We start from the raw sequence: 18,328 nt of genomic DNA on the forward strand, positions 1-18,328 counted from the left end.
TTAGATGCAGGTTTGTAAGTTCTCCCTGTAGTGGTTACTAATATATCAGACTGTGTTCCTTCCTTTCTGAGATAAGACCAATAAGCCCCACACAGTGAGTTAAATGTTTTCTGAATGGACAAAATATCCCTCACATGTAGGTGCGCTGTGCATATTTTTCATGAAACGCCTCTTCTGTTTTGCAGGTAACAGGAAGGGGTCTTTCAAGGGGGATGACAAGAAATGCGCAGTGAGCAGCACCTTGCGGATCAACGCTTTTACTGACAGATCAATGGTCACTTGTGTTGTGAGGCACAGAAGCTTCTCTATGGGAAACTCTACAGCCACGTTCAATTTCAGCAACTTATGTGAGTGTTCTCTGGTTATACAGGCAACGTGGTTCTCCATTATTACCCCATTTACCCAGCAGGCAATCCAAAATACACCAACCTCCTGCACACTGCTGTCGGAGGTGACCATGTGAGACAAAATCTGGTAATTCAGGTCTCGGTGAGCCCTCAAGTCCAGGAGACCACATATGATCAAGGCTCTACTCGTATTCTACAAAGCTGCCACTAGTAGGTGCCGCTGAGCTATCCCAGCTCCAGCTAGTTGTGTGCTGGTTGTCACTACCTCAATTCAATATCTGACATTTTTCCACACATTTTTTTCCCATCATTATTACTGACCCTGTGCTGATGGACTCATTTCATGTAACAGACCTCCACTCAAATATTAGAATAAAGCAGCTATTACCAGCATGGCTGCCATGAATAAATACAGGGTAATAAGAAAGCAAAAACACTTTCTTGGAGAAAATGCTGCTTCAGGGTCTCTTCAGTGCTGGCATGAATCAAGAAGCCTGGTCAAATGATCTCTTAAAAATCAAAGGATCACCTTGCCTAACCTCCAATACTGCATCCTACCTAACCAGATGCCTAGGTATTGGCCATGCCTGCAGCACTGGAGGGAGCTTGAAGCAGGATTTCCCCAGGTACATAGTGTATGATGGTCCTTGGGTTACTTTGCCTTTATTCATCTGAACAAGAGTGATGAAGTAGCCAGCTTAAGCAGTTACAGCAATCATTTTATTTCCTTTTACATAAATGAATAAAGGCGGATCATTTTAAGCACCCCTGTAAGTGGTAAATGGTTTGTTCCAACCCTCTAACTGCCACTGTTTCTGGACAGCTTGGTCTGCTAAAAGGTAGCTGCAAAAAAAAAAACAAAAAACTTACTTGCAGGATCAATAGGTAACACAACCATGTTACAGGGAGGATTCAGAAAACATAGAATGCCGTTTTAATGCTATTGATGGACTTCCAGGAAAGAAGTCCATACAAACGAAGAATTCCAGGAAAATGGAATTAACTGCTTGTTTTTGTCTAGGGAACTGCATTGCAGAGATATACCTACCTAATCCACCAATCCCCTGAGCGCAAGACCAGTCTCCACCGCTCGTGATCCCCCCCACCGTGCTCGCTAATGGTGTTGTGAATGGACTGTTTCTGACATCATCACGCCAATAGACCGGACGTGAGGATGGCAGGAAAAGTCCATCGCTAGATGTGGGGGAGCGCTGTTATCCAGACAGGGGCGGACTGACCATTTGGAAACTCGGGCACTGCCCGAGGGCCCGGGGTCAGTAGGGGGCCCCATGAGATGCCCCTGTTATCTTTTTCATAGGCTTTTTTGAGTTTGGGCAAGGACACAGGGGCCCCATGATTCCCTATTGCCCGGGGGCCCCATGAGTTGTCAGGCCGCCTCTGTATCCAGAGGATCGAAGGGTTAGGTAAGTATAGCCTTTTGGTGTGCCCCTGGACAAGAAGAGCAGTTAACCCATGCAGTGCGGGCACAGCCCCACTGCATGGTAGAGAAACATTTTACATGGAGTTCTGCTTTCATCATATATTGTGTTTTATTTTGCCAAGAGTTAGGCTTTGAGGCCTGGTTCACATTTATGCAGTTCGCTTTTGATCTGTTTCTGCAGTGATTTTTGTGGTGCATTTTGCGTTTTTGCACACACGGTTTTTATACATTTTTTTACATGTTTTGCATTTTTTATGCTTTTTTTGGCCAGTTAGTTGTTGGGCAGATTAAAGAACACAAAATGCCTCAAAACGCATCAAAAACACATCAAAAACATGTCAAAAATGCACTGCATGCTTTTCTGCAGCATCGCCATTGAAGTCTGTGGAACCAAAAACGCACTGATTTGCGTTTATAAAAGTCCCTGACCCCTTCCAAATATGCAGCCGGTGAAAAAAGCACAGATGTGAATGTGTCCCATAGGAAACCATGATAAATGTAGTGCATTTCTTCAAAAAGCACCAACAAGTGCATAGGTGTGATCCAGGCCTGATTTATGTTTTTTTCCTCCTCACTGTATTTTATTAGGCTGCTTTCACACTAGCAGTAGTTTTTACTGCCCCACCCTAAAAAGTGATTTGCAGTGGATCACTTTTTAGAAGATGGTAAAAGGAGAATTGCAGGTGTTCAGAGAGGCAATATCGCCACCTCCTGATGCTTTTTTTTTTGCTGTCGAACAACGATCCACCATTGTAGGATCATGCGAGAATTTGGCTCACAAATGCAGCATGGCTTCATTCACTTATGTGGGAGAGTTTGATAGACAGTGCAGCCTGTCAGACTGTGGCATGCAGCATTAAAACTGCAACACTACAATGCAAAGCATCGAGCCTGTGGCAAGGTGTATTCACCAAAGCAACAACATGCCTGCTTGTACGTAGGTAGTTGGGGGTGGTAAAAACACTCAACTGTCTGTTTTTCCCGCCCCCGCCACCCTTATGAAAGGAGCCCTATAAAATCCCTGATACAGATCACAACTGTCCCCAAATATTACACATCTTCCATTTGGTGAGTAGAGGGATCAGGGACAGGCTCTCCTACCAGGGGCGGACTGACCATTTGGAAACTCGGGCACTGCCCGAGGGCCCAGGGTCAGTAGGGGGCCCCATGAGATGCCCCTGGTACCTTTTTCATAGGCTTGTTTGAGTCTGGGCAAGGACACAGGGGCCCCATGATCCCCTATTGCCCAGGGGCCCCATGAGTTGTCAGTCCGCCCCTGTCTCCTACAGAACACCTTGATCGGAGGATCAAATAAAAACCATAAAAACCACAATGACAGTTATCACACAATAATATTTCTCTTTGCAGTGACAGCCACAGAAGCCGGGAACACACCGAGCATCCAAACTACGGAACCAGATCCTCACTCTACAGGTATCATAATAAGAAATATCTCATTATTTGTATTATTATTATTATTATTATTATTGTGGGATTGTGAGACGGACTCTGACACTGACATAATACATGGAGATCTGTGTTTACTTTAGTCTCTTCAGTGTACATTGTAGTTAATGGACAGCCGGCTGTCAGGACTTTGTATTTAAAGAGAACAGAGCTTCCTTATTCACCAACATTCACTTTGCTATGTGAATAGCCTTGACTCCTTACTTAAATCCACCCCCCTGCCTCTCACAACCCTTTGCACACTATACCTGCCACAATATACAGTATAAAAATTGTCCTTCTTAAAGCTTGCATTTATTCTGCTTAGATTTTTGGCTTCCTAATTCCTCCTTCCCCCCTCATCAACAGCTAATAAAATATTTCCATTGCATTATGAACCTTTTTTTATACCCAGTATCACTGGACCTCTGCACTTCTCTATGCAAAGCAGGCAGAATATGGCTGATGGGAGGGGCCAACCTGGTGCTGTACATATCCTCATGCACACTTGACGTTTTTACAGCGGCTGTTTTTGGCTTTTGACGGTTTTTTCTACAGCCAGTAACCCCCCGGCATGTTATCCTATGCGTTCATGCACACATAGACTGCAATCAATGTTTTTTGGCTGGGAAGTTTTTTGGCTGGAAAAAAAACCCAGAACTAGAGTGTTTCTAGAGAAGTTTTAGCTGTAAAAACACTCTAATGCTGAAAACACAGTAAAACGCTGCAAAACGGTGTTTTTGGACTTTTTACTGGAATAGTTTTTGACTAGAAACCCAGGACTAGTGGGTTTCTAGAGGAGATTTTTAGCTGTAAATAACACTGGAAAAAAAAAGGCAAAACGCGGTAAAACGCCACAAACCACCATTTTGGACTTTTTTTACCAAAAAAATATTTGTTTTCGTAAAAAAACCCACTAAAAACGCAACTGCGTGAAATGCCACTAAACGTGGCGAAACGGCACTGAATGCTAATGCAAAAATGCTAAAAAAAAGCTGAAAAACTAGATATAGTGAATGCAGGGTCCGGGGAGTCCAGATATAGTGAATGCAGGGTCCTGGGAGACCAGATATAGTGAATGCAGGGTCCAAGGAGACCAGATATAGTGAATGCAGGGTCCGGGGAGACCAGATATAGTGAATGCAGGGTCTGGGGAGACCAGATATAGTGAATGCAGGGTCCGGGGAGACAGATATAGTGAATGCAGGGTCCTGGGAGACCATATATAGTGAATGCAGGGTCCAAGGAGATCAGATATAGTGAATGCAGGGTCCGGGGAGACCAGATATAGTGAACGCAGGGTCCGGGGAGACCAGATATAGTGAATGCAGGGTCCGGGGAGAGCAGATATAGTGAATGCAGGGTCCGGGGAGAGCAGATATAGTGAATGCAGGGTCCAGGGAGATCAGATATAGTGAATGCAGGGTCCGGGGAGACCAGAAATAGTGAATGCAGGATCTGGGGAGACCAGATATATGAATGCAGGGTCCGGGGAGAGCAGATATAGTGAATGCAGGGTCCGGGGAGACCAGATATAGTGAATGCAGGGTCCGGGGAGACCAGATATAGTGAATGCAGGGTCCGGGGAGACCGGATATAGTGAATGCAGGGTCCGGGGAGACCAGATATAGTGAATGCAGGGTCCGGGGAGAGCAGATATATGAATGCAGGGTCCGGGGAGAGCAGATATAGTGAATGCAGGGTCCGGGGAGACCAGATATAGTGAATGCAGGGTCCGGGGAGACCAGATATAGTGAATGCAGGGTCCGGGGAGACCGGATATAGTGAATGCAGGGTCCGGGTAGACCGGATATAGTGAATGCAGGGTCCGGGGAGACCGGATATAGTGAATGCAGGGTCCAGGGAGACCAGATATAGTGAATGCAGGGTCCAGGGAGACCAGATATAGTGAATGCAGGGTCCGGGGAGACCTGATATAGTGAATGCAGGGTCCTGGGTTTAGTAACACTTTAACATATAATGTGTCGCAGAATTTGTATAAAAATAAAGTGCAGATAGAAGGGGAGGAGCCAGACACTAACAGCACATCTTCCCCTGTTGTGACATGACATCCTGGTCCTTGTTTCCTCTTTCACTTCCTTCTGCTAACCTCAATATAACTTATTTACTAAACAAAATATTTTTAGAGCTGAAACATAAAATACGGAATAAATAGAAACATTGTAATACTATTAACCACTTACCCTCCAGAGGATTTACCCCCCTTCCTGACCAGGCCACTTTTTGCGTTACGGCACTGCGTTACTTTACCTGACTATTGCGCAGTCATGCAACTCTGCATCCAAATGAAATTTACTTTCTTTTTTTCCCACAAATGGAGCTTTCTTTTAATGGTATTTTATCACCTGTGCGTTTATTTCTTTCGCTATAAAAAAAGGCCGACAATATTGAATAAAAAAAACAAACAATATTTTTGACTTTTTGCTATAAAACATCCAGTAAAAAAAAATTTAAAATAAAATTTCATCATAAGTTTAGGCCAAAATGTATTCTGCTCCATGTCTTTGCTAAAAATATCCCAATAAGTGTAAATTAATTGGTTTACGTGAAAATTATAGGGTCTACAAATGGCGGTATATATATTGGACATTTTTTTTTTTACTGGCATTGGCGGCAATCGGTGACTTATAGCTGGACTGCGGAATTCTGACACTGGGGAGAACTGATTTGGTATCACTGACATCCCCAGTGACACCAATACAGTGATCAGTGCTAATAAAAAGCACTGACACTATACTAATGGTACTGGGCAGGAAGGGGTTAACATGTGGGGCGATCAAAGGGTTAACTGTGTGCTGTTTCCCATATGTGATGTGTGTGTGCTTTCCACTGTAAGCACACTGGTTTGTATAGCTGTGCTATGCAGAGCCATACAAAGCAGTGTGCAGGAGCTGACAGGGGCGAGATCTGTGTTGTTTATGCACAGCTCTCCCTCGTCGGTGAGTCCTCATGCACACTGGATGTTTTTACAACGGCTGTTTTTGGCTTTTGATGTTTTTTTCTACAGCCAGTAAACCCCCCAGCATATTATCCTATGTCATCCTAGTTCCTCATGTTGTGGTAACCCCCAACCATAAAATTGTTTACCCAGTAATTATAATTCATGAAGTGTCGTTTTACCTTCAATACTGCTGCTTTCAGCACAGTAGCTGCTTTCAGCACAGTAGCTGCTTTCAGCACAGTAGCTGCTTTCAACACAGTATCTGCTCTTTACACATCAGAAATATGTGTTTTCTGATGGTCTTAGGCGACCCCTGTGAAAGGGTCGCAAACCACAGGTTGAGAACCACTGTCCTATGTGTACATGCACACGTAGACTGGAATCAGCGTTTTTTGGCTTGAAAAAACCCCTGAACTAGTGGGTTTGTAGAGGAGTTTAACTGTAAAAACGCTCTAATGCTGAAAAATGTGGTAAAACGCTGCAAGCCGGCGCTTTTGGACCTTTTTTGACCCCCCCCCCAATTTCTTTTTTGTAAACAAAAAAAACTGAAAAACGCTAGCGTGGAAAAACACGGAAAAATGCAGCTAAACAATACTGCAAAAATCCTAAAAAAAGATGAAAAACTTGCATTTTTAACATGACTTTACACAGCTAACATTACCAGCGTTATCAAAACACCCCGTGTGGATGGAGCCTGATACTCCGTGATCACCGGGAGCCAGCAGGGGAATCAGTGGCCAGGACCCCGTGATTGACAGCCGAGGCCGCAAATGGCCACTGCATACACAATTATACGTGATATATACATGATTTTGCTCACCCATGCCGCCCTGTAGCAGAATTTCTGCTATAGGGTGGCGCAGAAGCGGTTAAAGATCCTATGGGATCATTTACCGATATTATAGACAAAGGGGCATCGCCAGGAGATCACATGACATCTCTAACTGCGCAGGCCTGCCATGGCGTGCCAAGTCTGACCACCTCCTTCATAATCTCATTGCCTGGCTGTCTGTGGCAGCAATACAATCGCTGATCTAAAACAAGCATGCAGCAAGGTAAAGTCTATCTAATCCCCCATACACACGATGAGAATATCAGACGAATGATCGTGTTTTTTTTTTTCTTTGCATGCTAGTGTCATAACCAGGGGCGGACTGAGAACTCATGGGGCCCCCGGGCAATAGGGGATCATGGAGCCCCTGTGTCCTTTCCCAAACTCAAAAAAGCCTATGAAAAAGGTACTAGGGGCATCTCATGGGGCCCCCGGGCAATAGGGGATCATGGGGCCCCTGTATCCTTGCCCAAACTCAAAAAAGCCTATGAAAAAGGTACCAGGGGCATCTCATGGGGCCCCCTACTGACCCCGGGCCCTCGGGCAGTGCCCGAGTTTCCAAATGGTCAGTCCGCCCCTGGTCATAACGAAAATGAAGATGACTTAAGATACAAAACTTCTCGTACGACAGAATACAACTCCAGAAGTGATGTCATGTACTGTAATGTATTCTTTCATTTCTGAGCATGCTGGGTCTTGGGCACTCATATTTTTTTGCATGATTACTGTACTGATACTACGAAAATCAACTGTTCTGATAGTGTACGAGAAAAATGTTTGCATTTGTCCCTTCGGATATTCTCGAATGAACTGTCGTGATCAGCATAGATGTGAACATGTTCCATAGAAAACCATGTTAATCGGACCGTAGTGCATTTTTGCAAAAAGCACTAAAAACCGTATTGGAGTGAACAGAGCCTGAGTCAGTGATGATAGACTCCTGTAAAGGCTGGGACATGTATGGGAGGCTTTAGGCTGCTAAGCGATTAATATGAATGTCGTGCAGCGCTGGAGTCCTGGGCTCAACTAACATTATCTGTACAAAATGTGTATATTCACCTGCTAGTGAGTTCATTCACTTCTTCCTAATGTGTATGTGACATTAGATTATAAGCTTCTTGATTCAACAGTCTGCTCAGTACTGTGGAATTTGACCGCATGATGTAAATAAATAAATAAATACACCCAACAACATCCACACCAGACTGAAATGCGTTGATCTTACGGTGGCCATACACTTTGATAAATGATCAATATATTTTCTAAACTGTAGTCAAAAACCCACTCAGTCGATATGACACAGAGGGAAGTGGATTCTGTTCAATAATGAAGATACAATCATAACTGTGAACAATGATAAATTATCAATCATCTCTGTTTCCAACATGCAATCTCATAATCTGATCAATCGAAATACGATCGTATTCATGAAAAAGTATCTCAGGGCTGCTGAACGATGCAAAGCGATCGATCATTTTCTCTCCTGGTCAATTTAATCAGTTTGATTGAATTCAGTCTAAAGTGATTCCAAGATTGATCAGGGAAGTGATGGCTATTTCATTGTTTACAGATTAGATTTGTTTGATCATTTTGCAAAATTGAAGTATGTGTGGCCATCATTAGACCTCATGTACATTACAGCTTCTAAATGAGAGTTTAGGAGCTTTTGGTGTTTTTTTGCCAAAGCCCCTGAACTCAATTCACTAAAAGCCTATCTGACTTTAGAAGCAGCAGTGTGTAGGGGCAGTTAAATGTCCCTCTCCTGATTGCAGAAGAATCAAGTTCAGGTGGGGAACATTTTGGCCAAGAAATCGCCAATCGTGGCAAAAACGTGTGTAAATGCGCCTAAGCACTAGCTGTATTTAGAACGTAGGCATTAATTTAAATGGCAAGTACTCTGAACAATTAACTGAATAAACATCCAAGCGCTAAACGCAGTATTGCTTTTACACACGTTTTTGACGCGTTTAGCATTTTTCTACTTCCAGTAGAGTATAAGTGTTACTAAACCCTGGACCCTGCATTCCCTATATCTGGTCTCCCCGGACCCTGCATTCCCTATATCTGGTCTCCCCGGACCCTGCATTCACTATATCTGGTCTCCCCGGACCCTGCATTCACTATATCTGGTGTCCCCGGACCCTGCATTCACTATATCTGGTGTCCCCGGACCCTGCATTCACTATATCTGGTCTCCCTGGACCCCGCATTCCCTATATCTGGTCTCCCCGGACCCTGCATTCACTATATCTGGTCTCCCAGGACCCTGCATTCACTGTATCTGGTCTCCCAGGACCCTGCATTCACTGTATCTGGTCTCCCCGGACCCTGCATTCCCTATATCTGGTCTCCCCGGACCCTGCATTCACTATATCTGGTCTCCCCAGACCCTGCATTCACTGTATCTGGTCTCCCCGGTCCCTGCATTCACTATATCCGGTCTCCCCGGACCCTGCATTCACTGTATCTGGTCTCCCCGGACCCTGCATTCACTATATCCGGTCTCCCCGGACCCTGCATTCACTATATCTGGTCTCCCCGGACCCTGCATTCACTATATCTGGTCTCCCCGGATCTTGCATTCACTATATCTGGTCTCCCCGGACCCTGCAGTCACTATATCTGGTCTCTCCAGACCCTGCATTCAGAGACCCTATATCTTGTCTCCCACAGTACACAGAACATATTTTAGTAAATATAAAATGCTAAATACCTTTTCTCATCAGCAGTTAGAGCAGTCTTGTGATTTCAGCTGAGCACAGGTTAAAGCTTGAAGGAGGAGTTTTTTTTTTTTGCTCTAGGAGGATGCAGAACCCCTTACCTCTGCCTGGACAGTGCTGATTGGCCCTGTACTGATCACATGAATTCTCCCAAGAAAAAAAAAAAAAATTCTAGCAATACACACTAAACTGAGCATGTGCATGTGGCTACGGGTTCAGTCTGTCTTATCAGGGGACATCTGAACAAGAGGAGGGGCAGAGAAAACAGGATCAAACGGTCTTTTTGCACAATGCAGAGGATTAACCCCTTAGGTTCCACAGTGAGTATAACAAGCATGCTTTACTGTATATACAGACTGATTGTACTGTTGTGGGTTTAGTAACACTTTACCGTCTATGGCAATTCCAGTGTACATGTAGCCTCAGACTGACTTTTTCCTGGAACAGTCAGTAGATGGCGCCCTACAGCTGGGCTGCTGCAGCATGACAATTGTACAAAGCATCAAATTCTCAAATATTAATACATTCCGGATTCCCCTGCATTGAAAGCAGCAGTAACTATGGATCCATTGTGATAAATCAATTAATTGAAGGTGTTGGTAACAGGAAGATCATTTGTTCCAGTCATTGGTTAAGGTGCATGCAGCGTCAACCTGGCCTTAAACCACAGAGGATACAATTACCTCTAATTATTACATTGGTTTAGCGCGGCTCCTCATTGTAAGAATGAGCAAAGTGTCAGGGATGGAGAGAGCTCAGGGGTTTGGAAAGGGGGCCTTCTGGCCGTTTTACACCCTTTTCAATCTAAAGAGCAACATAAAAAAGTTAGCAGGTTAACTGGAGTCTTCATCCTGTATACAAAGTTATCTGAAGTTAAGAAAAAAGCAGACACTAAATTACTGTCTGCTTGACTGAACAATGAAACTAATATTGAGGCTACATTCACACATAAGCGTCACATTTTCCAGCGTTTTTAATCACAGACTGTACTCCCCTGTCACCATTTTTCTCTTGGTGTCCGGAAAACACATCAAAAGTGACTCGTGCTTACAGCAGAGGAACAAGGTAGCAGACAGAAATGACACTTAGTGCTCTGGATTGAGACAAGTACACACTATAGAAGGATGTGCTTTGTTCATATTGCATGTCTGAGGTTTACAACCACTGTACTGTACTATAGAATGGTACGATCATCTATACATTTACCAACAACCATTTTTAGGGTAAATTTCCCAAGTCAGTTGTCATTTTTCTAAGCATTATGTTTGTTCCTTGTGGTATGATCTCACTGGTGACAGAAGGGACAGCTTGTGATCTAGCAGTAACTTTATTGATTCCATCATAGCTGACCTCTGTTCACAATCACCCCCTAAATCACCATTCTCTGTATTTCAGAGGTCACGATGTTTCTGATAAACTCAGAGCAAAGCTCTACAGGGGGATATGGTGTGACCCCAACAGGAGCAGAAGAGGAAAAACCAACTACAGGTGAGAACATTCCCGAAATATAAGACGACATAGTGAATAGGAACTGCAGGAAAATTGGAGAGATGCATCTGCCAACTGTTGAGATATTCTATCACATCCTGTTCTATAGCCAAAATGAGGGAATTCCCAGAACTAGAGTAAGGGAGGGTTAGAACCCCCGTCAGTTTTTTTGCCATTTGTATCCCATTATAAAGATTTCCCTTCACATCCTGTCCAGGGGCAGACTGACAACTCATGGGGCCCCCGGGCAATAGGGTATCATGGGGCCCCTGTGTCCTTACCCAAACTCAAAAAAGCCTATGAAAAAGGTACCAGGGGCATCTCATGGGGCCCCCTACTGACCCCAAGCCCTCGGGTAGTGCCAGAGTTTCTAAATGGTCAGCCCGCCCCTGGACCTGTCCCATATCCAATACAGGTGAGGGAATTCCTGGTAGTCACTAAAATTAGTGTCCCCATTGGAAGATTTCCCCTCTACTCCTGTTTTGGTGACCAATCAAAATTTGGATTTTCTTTCATTTTTGGTGATAAAGGTCACTGGAACAAAGAGCGTGAATCTCCCTATCAGGGACACAGACACCAAAAAAAAAACAAAAAAAAAAAAAACACGTGTTCTGACCTCTGTTGATCTTATGCAAAAAAAAAAAAGTCTGGGCTTTGGTTGTATCCTAAAAGGAGCAGTTTTCATAGTTTCACATATTTGCTGATCCATATTTCAAATATCAAATGCAGATGCTCCTTCTAGTGCAGGGGTGTCAGACTGGCGGCCCTCCATCTGTTGCCAAACTACAAGTCCCATCATGCCTCTACCTTTAGCAGTTATGCTTGTAACTGTCAATCTTGCAATGCCTCATGGGACTTGTAGTTTGACAACAGCTGGAGGGCCGCCAGTTTGACGCCTGTGCTCTAGTGGCTCTATGGCTGCATAACATGTAGAATATACAGTATATCCGCTTGCCGGCCACATCAAATACATATAGAGCGGCTCTTCTGCGCTGGATCACATACCTACCGGTAGTACATTATCAGCTGGTCCGGGTAGGGCGCACACCCGTCGAACCAGCTGTGCTGTGATTCGTTACAGCACAAGTCAATCAGCAGGTCCCAGCTAATTATTGTCCTCCGGGATCCGCTGATCAGCTCAGTGATGGTAAACATCATAGAGGCCGGCATCTTCACTGTGGGCACCCGGCTGTGACAGTTTGCGGATTCACAGCCGGGTGCCAACTGCACATGCGCGAGTAGCCCCTGAATGGCCCCGTCGTCTTCTGGGACCTGTCATGTGTCCCCCAAGACTTCGGGGAGGGAGGGTAGGAGGACAACTTCCGTTTCTGATCGCCTAGGCAATCGCAGCAAAAGTGGGAGTGGGTACCTGTCAAATTTGGGTACCCGTCCCGCTCCTCAATCCTTAATGGGGAGCGGGGGACCAATCTTTAAAGTGGCACTTCCCCTTTTGGGTGGAACTCCATTTTAACCCTTACCTACCCAGTGTCATTAGTTCAGTGTCAGTACATATTGTTAGCACTGATCACTGTATTAGTGTCACTGGTGAAGTCAGTGTCAGTTAGCCAGTTCCCACTCTGTGTCTGTTAGTGTCAGATTGCCCGCCGCACTATTGCAGTACTGCTGTGAGTCGCTGATTGCTGCCATTTCTAGGATTAAAAAAATTATATTAATAAACATTCCAGTATGTATACCGCCATTTGTAGACGCTAAACTTTCACACAAACCAATTAATTTACACTTATTGGGATTTTTTTTTTTTTTTACCAAAGACATGTATTAGAATATATTTTGGCCTAAATTTATGAAGAAATTAGATTTTTAAAATTTCTTTATTGGATAGGTTTTATAGCAAAAAGTAAAAAAAGATTGTTTTTTTTTAATTAATAAAAAATCCAGTGGTGATCAAATACCACTAGAAGAAAGCTCTATGTGTGTGTGAAAAAATTCTATAAATTTTATTTGGGTACAGCGTTGCATGACCGCCCAATTGTCCGTTAAAGTAGTACAGTGCTAAATAGCAAAAAATGTCCTGGTCATGAAGGGGGTAAATCTTCCGGAGGGCAAGTGGTTAAATATATACAATCCTGGTTAGATAAACAGAACATTCCATTTCACTGTAGGTCCTCTCTGAAATTGCTCTTTAAAATCGAAGTAACCACATTCTGTAACATATCAGCTTTAACATCTGTTGCAGCACTTAATAATAACTTATAAATGTGCATCTGCATTTACAGTTTTCTATTAGCAAACCTGCAAAGTGTGATGGGATGGCAACAATGCTGCACTGTCCCTGAATTCAGAGCAGAGTTGTCACCCTCATGTAGTCTGTGCCTGCTTTCACTACAGTGGAATTAGAAAATGCTGCAGGGGGCATGGAGATGTGTTTTATTGTTTTAAAATGCTGCTTACTGTAAAATAACCTCTGGTGATGCTTCCATGAAGGTCCTTGTTCAGACTCCTGTTATGGGGTGACAACTGTTTAGATTTACATTTCAGAAGCAAATATTTTTATATGTTTTAAGGTGAATGCTGCAGACTGTGATGTAAAGGGGAACACCGCGGACTGTAATGTAAATGGGAATTCTGATATAAGGGGGTCTTTAGTCACCAGAGACCCTCTTACACAAGAGTCCCCAGAGTTCCCCTTACATCAGAGTTCTCCTTCACATCAGAATCTGCAGGGTTCCCCCTTAGAGTAAAGGGGGACCTCTGCAGACCCTGATGGAAAGGGGAACTCTGATTTAAGGGGGACACTGTGGGACTATGATGTAAGGTAGTCTCTGGCCACCAAAGCCCCTCCCTTTACATCATAGTCAGCAGTGTTCCCCTTTACATCAGGGTCCACAGAGAGGGGGGAGACTGAGGGTGGGGGGGGGGTGACAGAGAGAGAGGGATGAGGGGGGAGATGATAGAGAGACCCCTAGCCCAGTCCTGATCTGTTTGTGAATGATGCCCGGTACCTGATGGCAGCAGCTGGGGCCCGGCCTCTTTGACTGGGGGAGCTCTGCTACTTCCAGCGGCTCCCTGGAAGTTCTATTACTTATGGCAGAAAGAATATTACATCGCTTAGATGGCGGTTTGTCGCTCGATTTGCACTGGCGGAAAGGTTTAATCACTTGCAAGGAGCCAAAAAAGAAAACAGTCTACTTTTGGGCCTTAAAGGTGAATTCCGGTCCTGAAAACTGTCATTTATTATCCCAACATAGCCACAAGGGATAGCAGGCACAGACTACTTCCAGTGGCTCCCCGTGCCCCCCGCCTGTCCTCATCTTCTAGACCCCCAGCCTGTCCTCCGGTCAATAGGCCTCACTGCTGATGTTGGAGCGGAGTTTGGAGAAGTCCAGGTTCAGGGAAGCGCCATGGATGCTGCGTTGGCTGCGGATCGGCTTCTTTGGGGGTGGGGAGGTGGTGGAGCTCTTCTGCCTCTCGGGCGCTCAAGCCTAGATGCCCTTGCTGTCCACCTTCCCCGTGGCTTCTGTCTTTGGGGCCGTCTGCATCCGGAGGACGCCACTAATTGCTGCCACGTAGCCTGCAGCTGCTTGCTCCTCCGAACCCGTAGAGAGAGAGAGACGCAGAATTCTCTCTCCAGATGGGCGTGGCGGGCGCCTCTCTATGAAGGGCGCCTATAGGCACCTGCCTAATGGGAAATCCAGCCCTGCCCCTGGTGGAGACAGCAAGCAGCCATGCATCAGAAAGCTGCTCCAGAGGAATAATTTACAGCCAACATTCACCCTAGGTTCACATCTGTGCAGGTGGTTCCGCTGCTGATCCGCACGAAAATCTGTGCTGCCACACCACCCGCACAGAGAATTGTGGACCCAAGGGCAGGTGGCATTAGTTCTAATGGCATGCCGCCCGCACTGGGAAATGCAACCGTACTGGGAACCGAGGTTCCGGTGCAGGCTGCATTTTCCAAAGAAGTGCAGGGACTTATTTGAATGGGCAAAACGCGTCCCGCACGGCCACATAGGTGTGAACCAGGGGTAAAGTGTATTTAGACAGGAAGTGGCTGAAAGGGGATGCAGGAGATCAGCAGCACTGAGATGTAATGGCGAGTTTAGATTTACAGCTATATTAATGAATGGTGAGTGGTGTGCACAGCTTTCTGCCAATACCATTGGATTTTTCCACTGCTGAACATTCAGCGCCAGCAGCGTACATTCTGTTCTCCTATGCCATACATCTGAATGGGTTTAGTGCAGTTCAGCCAAGTCAGAAAGGGTTAACATTTTCCTGCAGGCACCTCCATGCCCTGGCTGGGATCTGTACCCTTCCTCCTCAGGCACGCCGGGGCGGGAGCGAGCAGGACGCCGGCCATGGAATTAGCGCTAATGGTATTGGCTTCGCAGCCACGTCCTACATTTCTAGAGAGAAACGGCTTTCATGCTCTGTAAATTGTGCTTCATCTCAGCTGGTGGGGTCTGAGCCACCTGGATGCAATCAATGTCAGAATAGGAGCCGGAACACCTCGCAGCCGCGGTCAGCCCGCCCGACCGCACCGCGCTTCGATCGATGGCAAAAGAGCGTTTAAAGATTGACGGAACCGAATGCATTTGGCATTTCAGAACAGCCACACTGCAAAAATAAAGGTTTAAAGAGGAACTCCGGCCTTCCCTTCAGTCTTGCACAGTTGTACCGGCTCCTCTCCTGGACTGAAATGCTTACTCTGATGTCACTGCACACTGTGAGCTTCTCACAATGTGCATTAGAAGCTGCAACAAGTCAGATAGAGCCTGCCTCATTTCCTGGCTGGGGGGCATCATCTAGTCCTTTCTTCCACAGCCTGACTGTCCCTGGCCCGCCTCTTTCATTCATTGGATTTCAGTTCTTTCAATCGTGGAGACTCAGCATCACATGTGAACATTACCTAGGGTGGTCTGCATGCAGATATTAACCCTCTTCCTGCTGCAGTGCCTTTCTGGGATTCTTGTCCATTAGAAAAATGTTTCCCTTAACGTTGAACTTTTCCTCTATGCAGGAGCTTCCTGTAATAAAGACTGCTCACTGCTGCTCTCTCCACTTGTGCAGGGTGACTGGTCTTGTCACCGCCCCCTCCTGTAGTTTTCTGCAGGCAGCCTGTAGTGAGTGGAGCCTGCTTGGCCCCTCCCACAGCTCTGCCATATACTTCACAGTGATGATGTCAGTGTCACAGTGCTACTATTGCAAGGTAATATCTGGATTTGCAAAGGCATTGTGATGGATTTATATCCCTTGTGGCTATTTTGGGATAATAAATGACAGTTTTTAGGACCGTAATTCACCTTTAAGGCCCAGAAGTAGTCTGTTTTTTTTTTTTTTGTCCTTGCAAGTGATTAAACCTTTCCGCCAGTGCAAATCGAGCGACAAACCGCCATCTAAGCGATGTAATATTCTTTCTGCCATAAGTAATAGAACTTCAAGTTCAATTAAATGAATTAGTGATGAAACGGCGCTTGTCTTTCATACTGCTTGGATGTCGCTCTTCAATGCGTCTAGCCCAGGCAGGATGAAAGCCGATCGCCTTCCCCACAACGAGGGAGATAAAACGAGGATTGCATTCGGTAATTGCGGGACTGGGACAAATAATTAGTAAATTAATTGGGAGTAATTGTGTCGGATCACAGGCTGGAACACAGCAATAAAGAGCTCAACCTCGACGCTTAAAGGGTGTATGTGTTTTATCTTCCTGGGAACCTGTGGCGGTATGGCGCGGTATCACAAATGGCGATAAACAGAGTACTCTGAGCGGTGGGGATCAATCTACTACAAACTGATGCTCCAGGCGAAAATTATATCTCACCTTCAGCCTCCCTTCAGTCTTGCACAGTTGTACCGGCTCCTCTCCTAGACTGAAATTGCTTACTCTGATTTCACTGCACACTGTGAGCTTCTCACAGTGTGCATTAGAATCTGCAGCAAGTTAGATAGAGTCCGCCTCATTTCCTGGCTAGAGGACATCCAGCATCATCTAGATCAGTGGTTCTCAACCTTCCTGATTTGATTTGATCTACCTTGGTCTGGCCTGGGGCTGGGGACGCAAAAAGTCCGCAAACTCAGTGCCCCCTGAGTAGTCGCCTCAGGGGTGTCACTAGTAACACTTGGGTGTGGGACCCCACGGTGTGAAGATGACACATGGTCACTGTTTTTTCACCTCTTTTTGCACAGCGCCCTAAGGACCAGGCCTTTTGGCTAAGTTCAGGGCAATTTTTGCTACGGGCCTTAGGGCCTGGTCTGTGCACAATTCGGCACGGTACCACTTTTTTATTTTTTCTTTCTCTTATTTATTTATTTATTATGCACTTACCCACGTTTGTCACTTTTTCTTTGCCTTATGTGTGTGTTTTTCACGGATGGAGGGTGTGGGTCCTCGGGCCTACCCTGAAGTCTAGGGGGAGGATGTGTGGCCATACGGTTCCTTCCTCCCCTGATCCCTAGAGGACTCTTCTTCGGGAGAGTCCCCTTGCCTAGTACTGAATGTCCGGCTTCGGCTGGGCATAGGGAACGGTGGTCCACCAGGCCTTTTGGCCAGGAGGACCAAGTGGGAACCTTGTCCCCGTCAGGAGCTTCGTGCCCCGGGGGATCAGGGTAAGCGGTCCAAGCCCCTTTAGGGGTAGGACACAGCACACCCCTAAGTGCACTTTTTGTGTGGTGTTTTTGCACTTGCACTTTTTTGTGAAACACTTACGGGTTTTTCGTTATAGTTGCACGTTTGCGGACTTAAAAAAAAAAAGTGGTTCTCAACCTTCCTAATGCCGCGACCCTTTAATACAGTTCCTCATGTTGTGGTGACCCCCAACCATAAAATTATTTTCGTTGATACTTCATAACTGTAATTTTGCAGTGGGAGGAATAGTGCCACATCACTGATGTCAGTGGGAGGAATAGTGTCCCATCGTTGGTATCAGTGGGAGGAATAGTGCCACATTGTTGGTGTCAGTGGGAGGAATAGTGCCCCATATCATTGGTGTCAGTGTGGGAGGAGGAATAGCGTCCCATCATTGGTGTCAGTGGGGGGGATGAATAGTGCCCCATCATTGATACTAGTGTGGGGGGGAATTGTGCCCCATCATTGTTGTCAGTGGGGGGGGGGGGGTAGTGCCCCATCGTTGG

The 18,328-nt window shown here is 45.6% G+C and overlaps 1 protein-coding gene across 2 annotated transcripts in view; it reads left to right on the forward strand.

Moving 5' to 3' along the window:
• CRTAM (cytotoxic and regulatory T cell molecule) overlaps positions 1-18,328 on the forward strand; it is a 57,618-nt gene that overhangs the window by 19,177 nt on the left and 20,113 nt on the right. The window contains exons 5-7 of one of the 2 annotated variants that reach the window (XM_089680922.1): positions 186-347; positions 3,157-3,222; positions 11,144-11,236. In XM_089680922.1, coding sequence (XP_089537048.1) covers positions 186-347; positions 3,157-3,222; positions 11,144-11,236 — 321 coding nt within the window. The remainder of the gene's footprint in view (positions 1-185; positions 348-3,156; positions 3,223-11,143; positions 11,237-18,328) is intronic. The other variant, XM_089680923.1, reaches the window with a different exon arrangement.

Source organism: Staurois parvus, unplaced genomic scaffold (assembly GCF_062004578.1).
Source record: "Staurois parvus isolate SC_StPar_1 unplaced genomic scaffold, SC_StPar_1.0 ptg000253l, whole genome shotgun sequence".
Taxonomy (NCBI): domain Eukaryota; kingdom Metazoa; phylum Chordata; class Amphibia; order Anura; family Ranidae; genus Staurois; species Staurois parvus.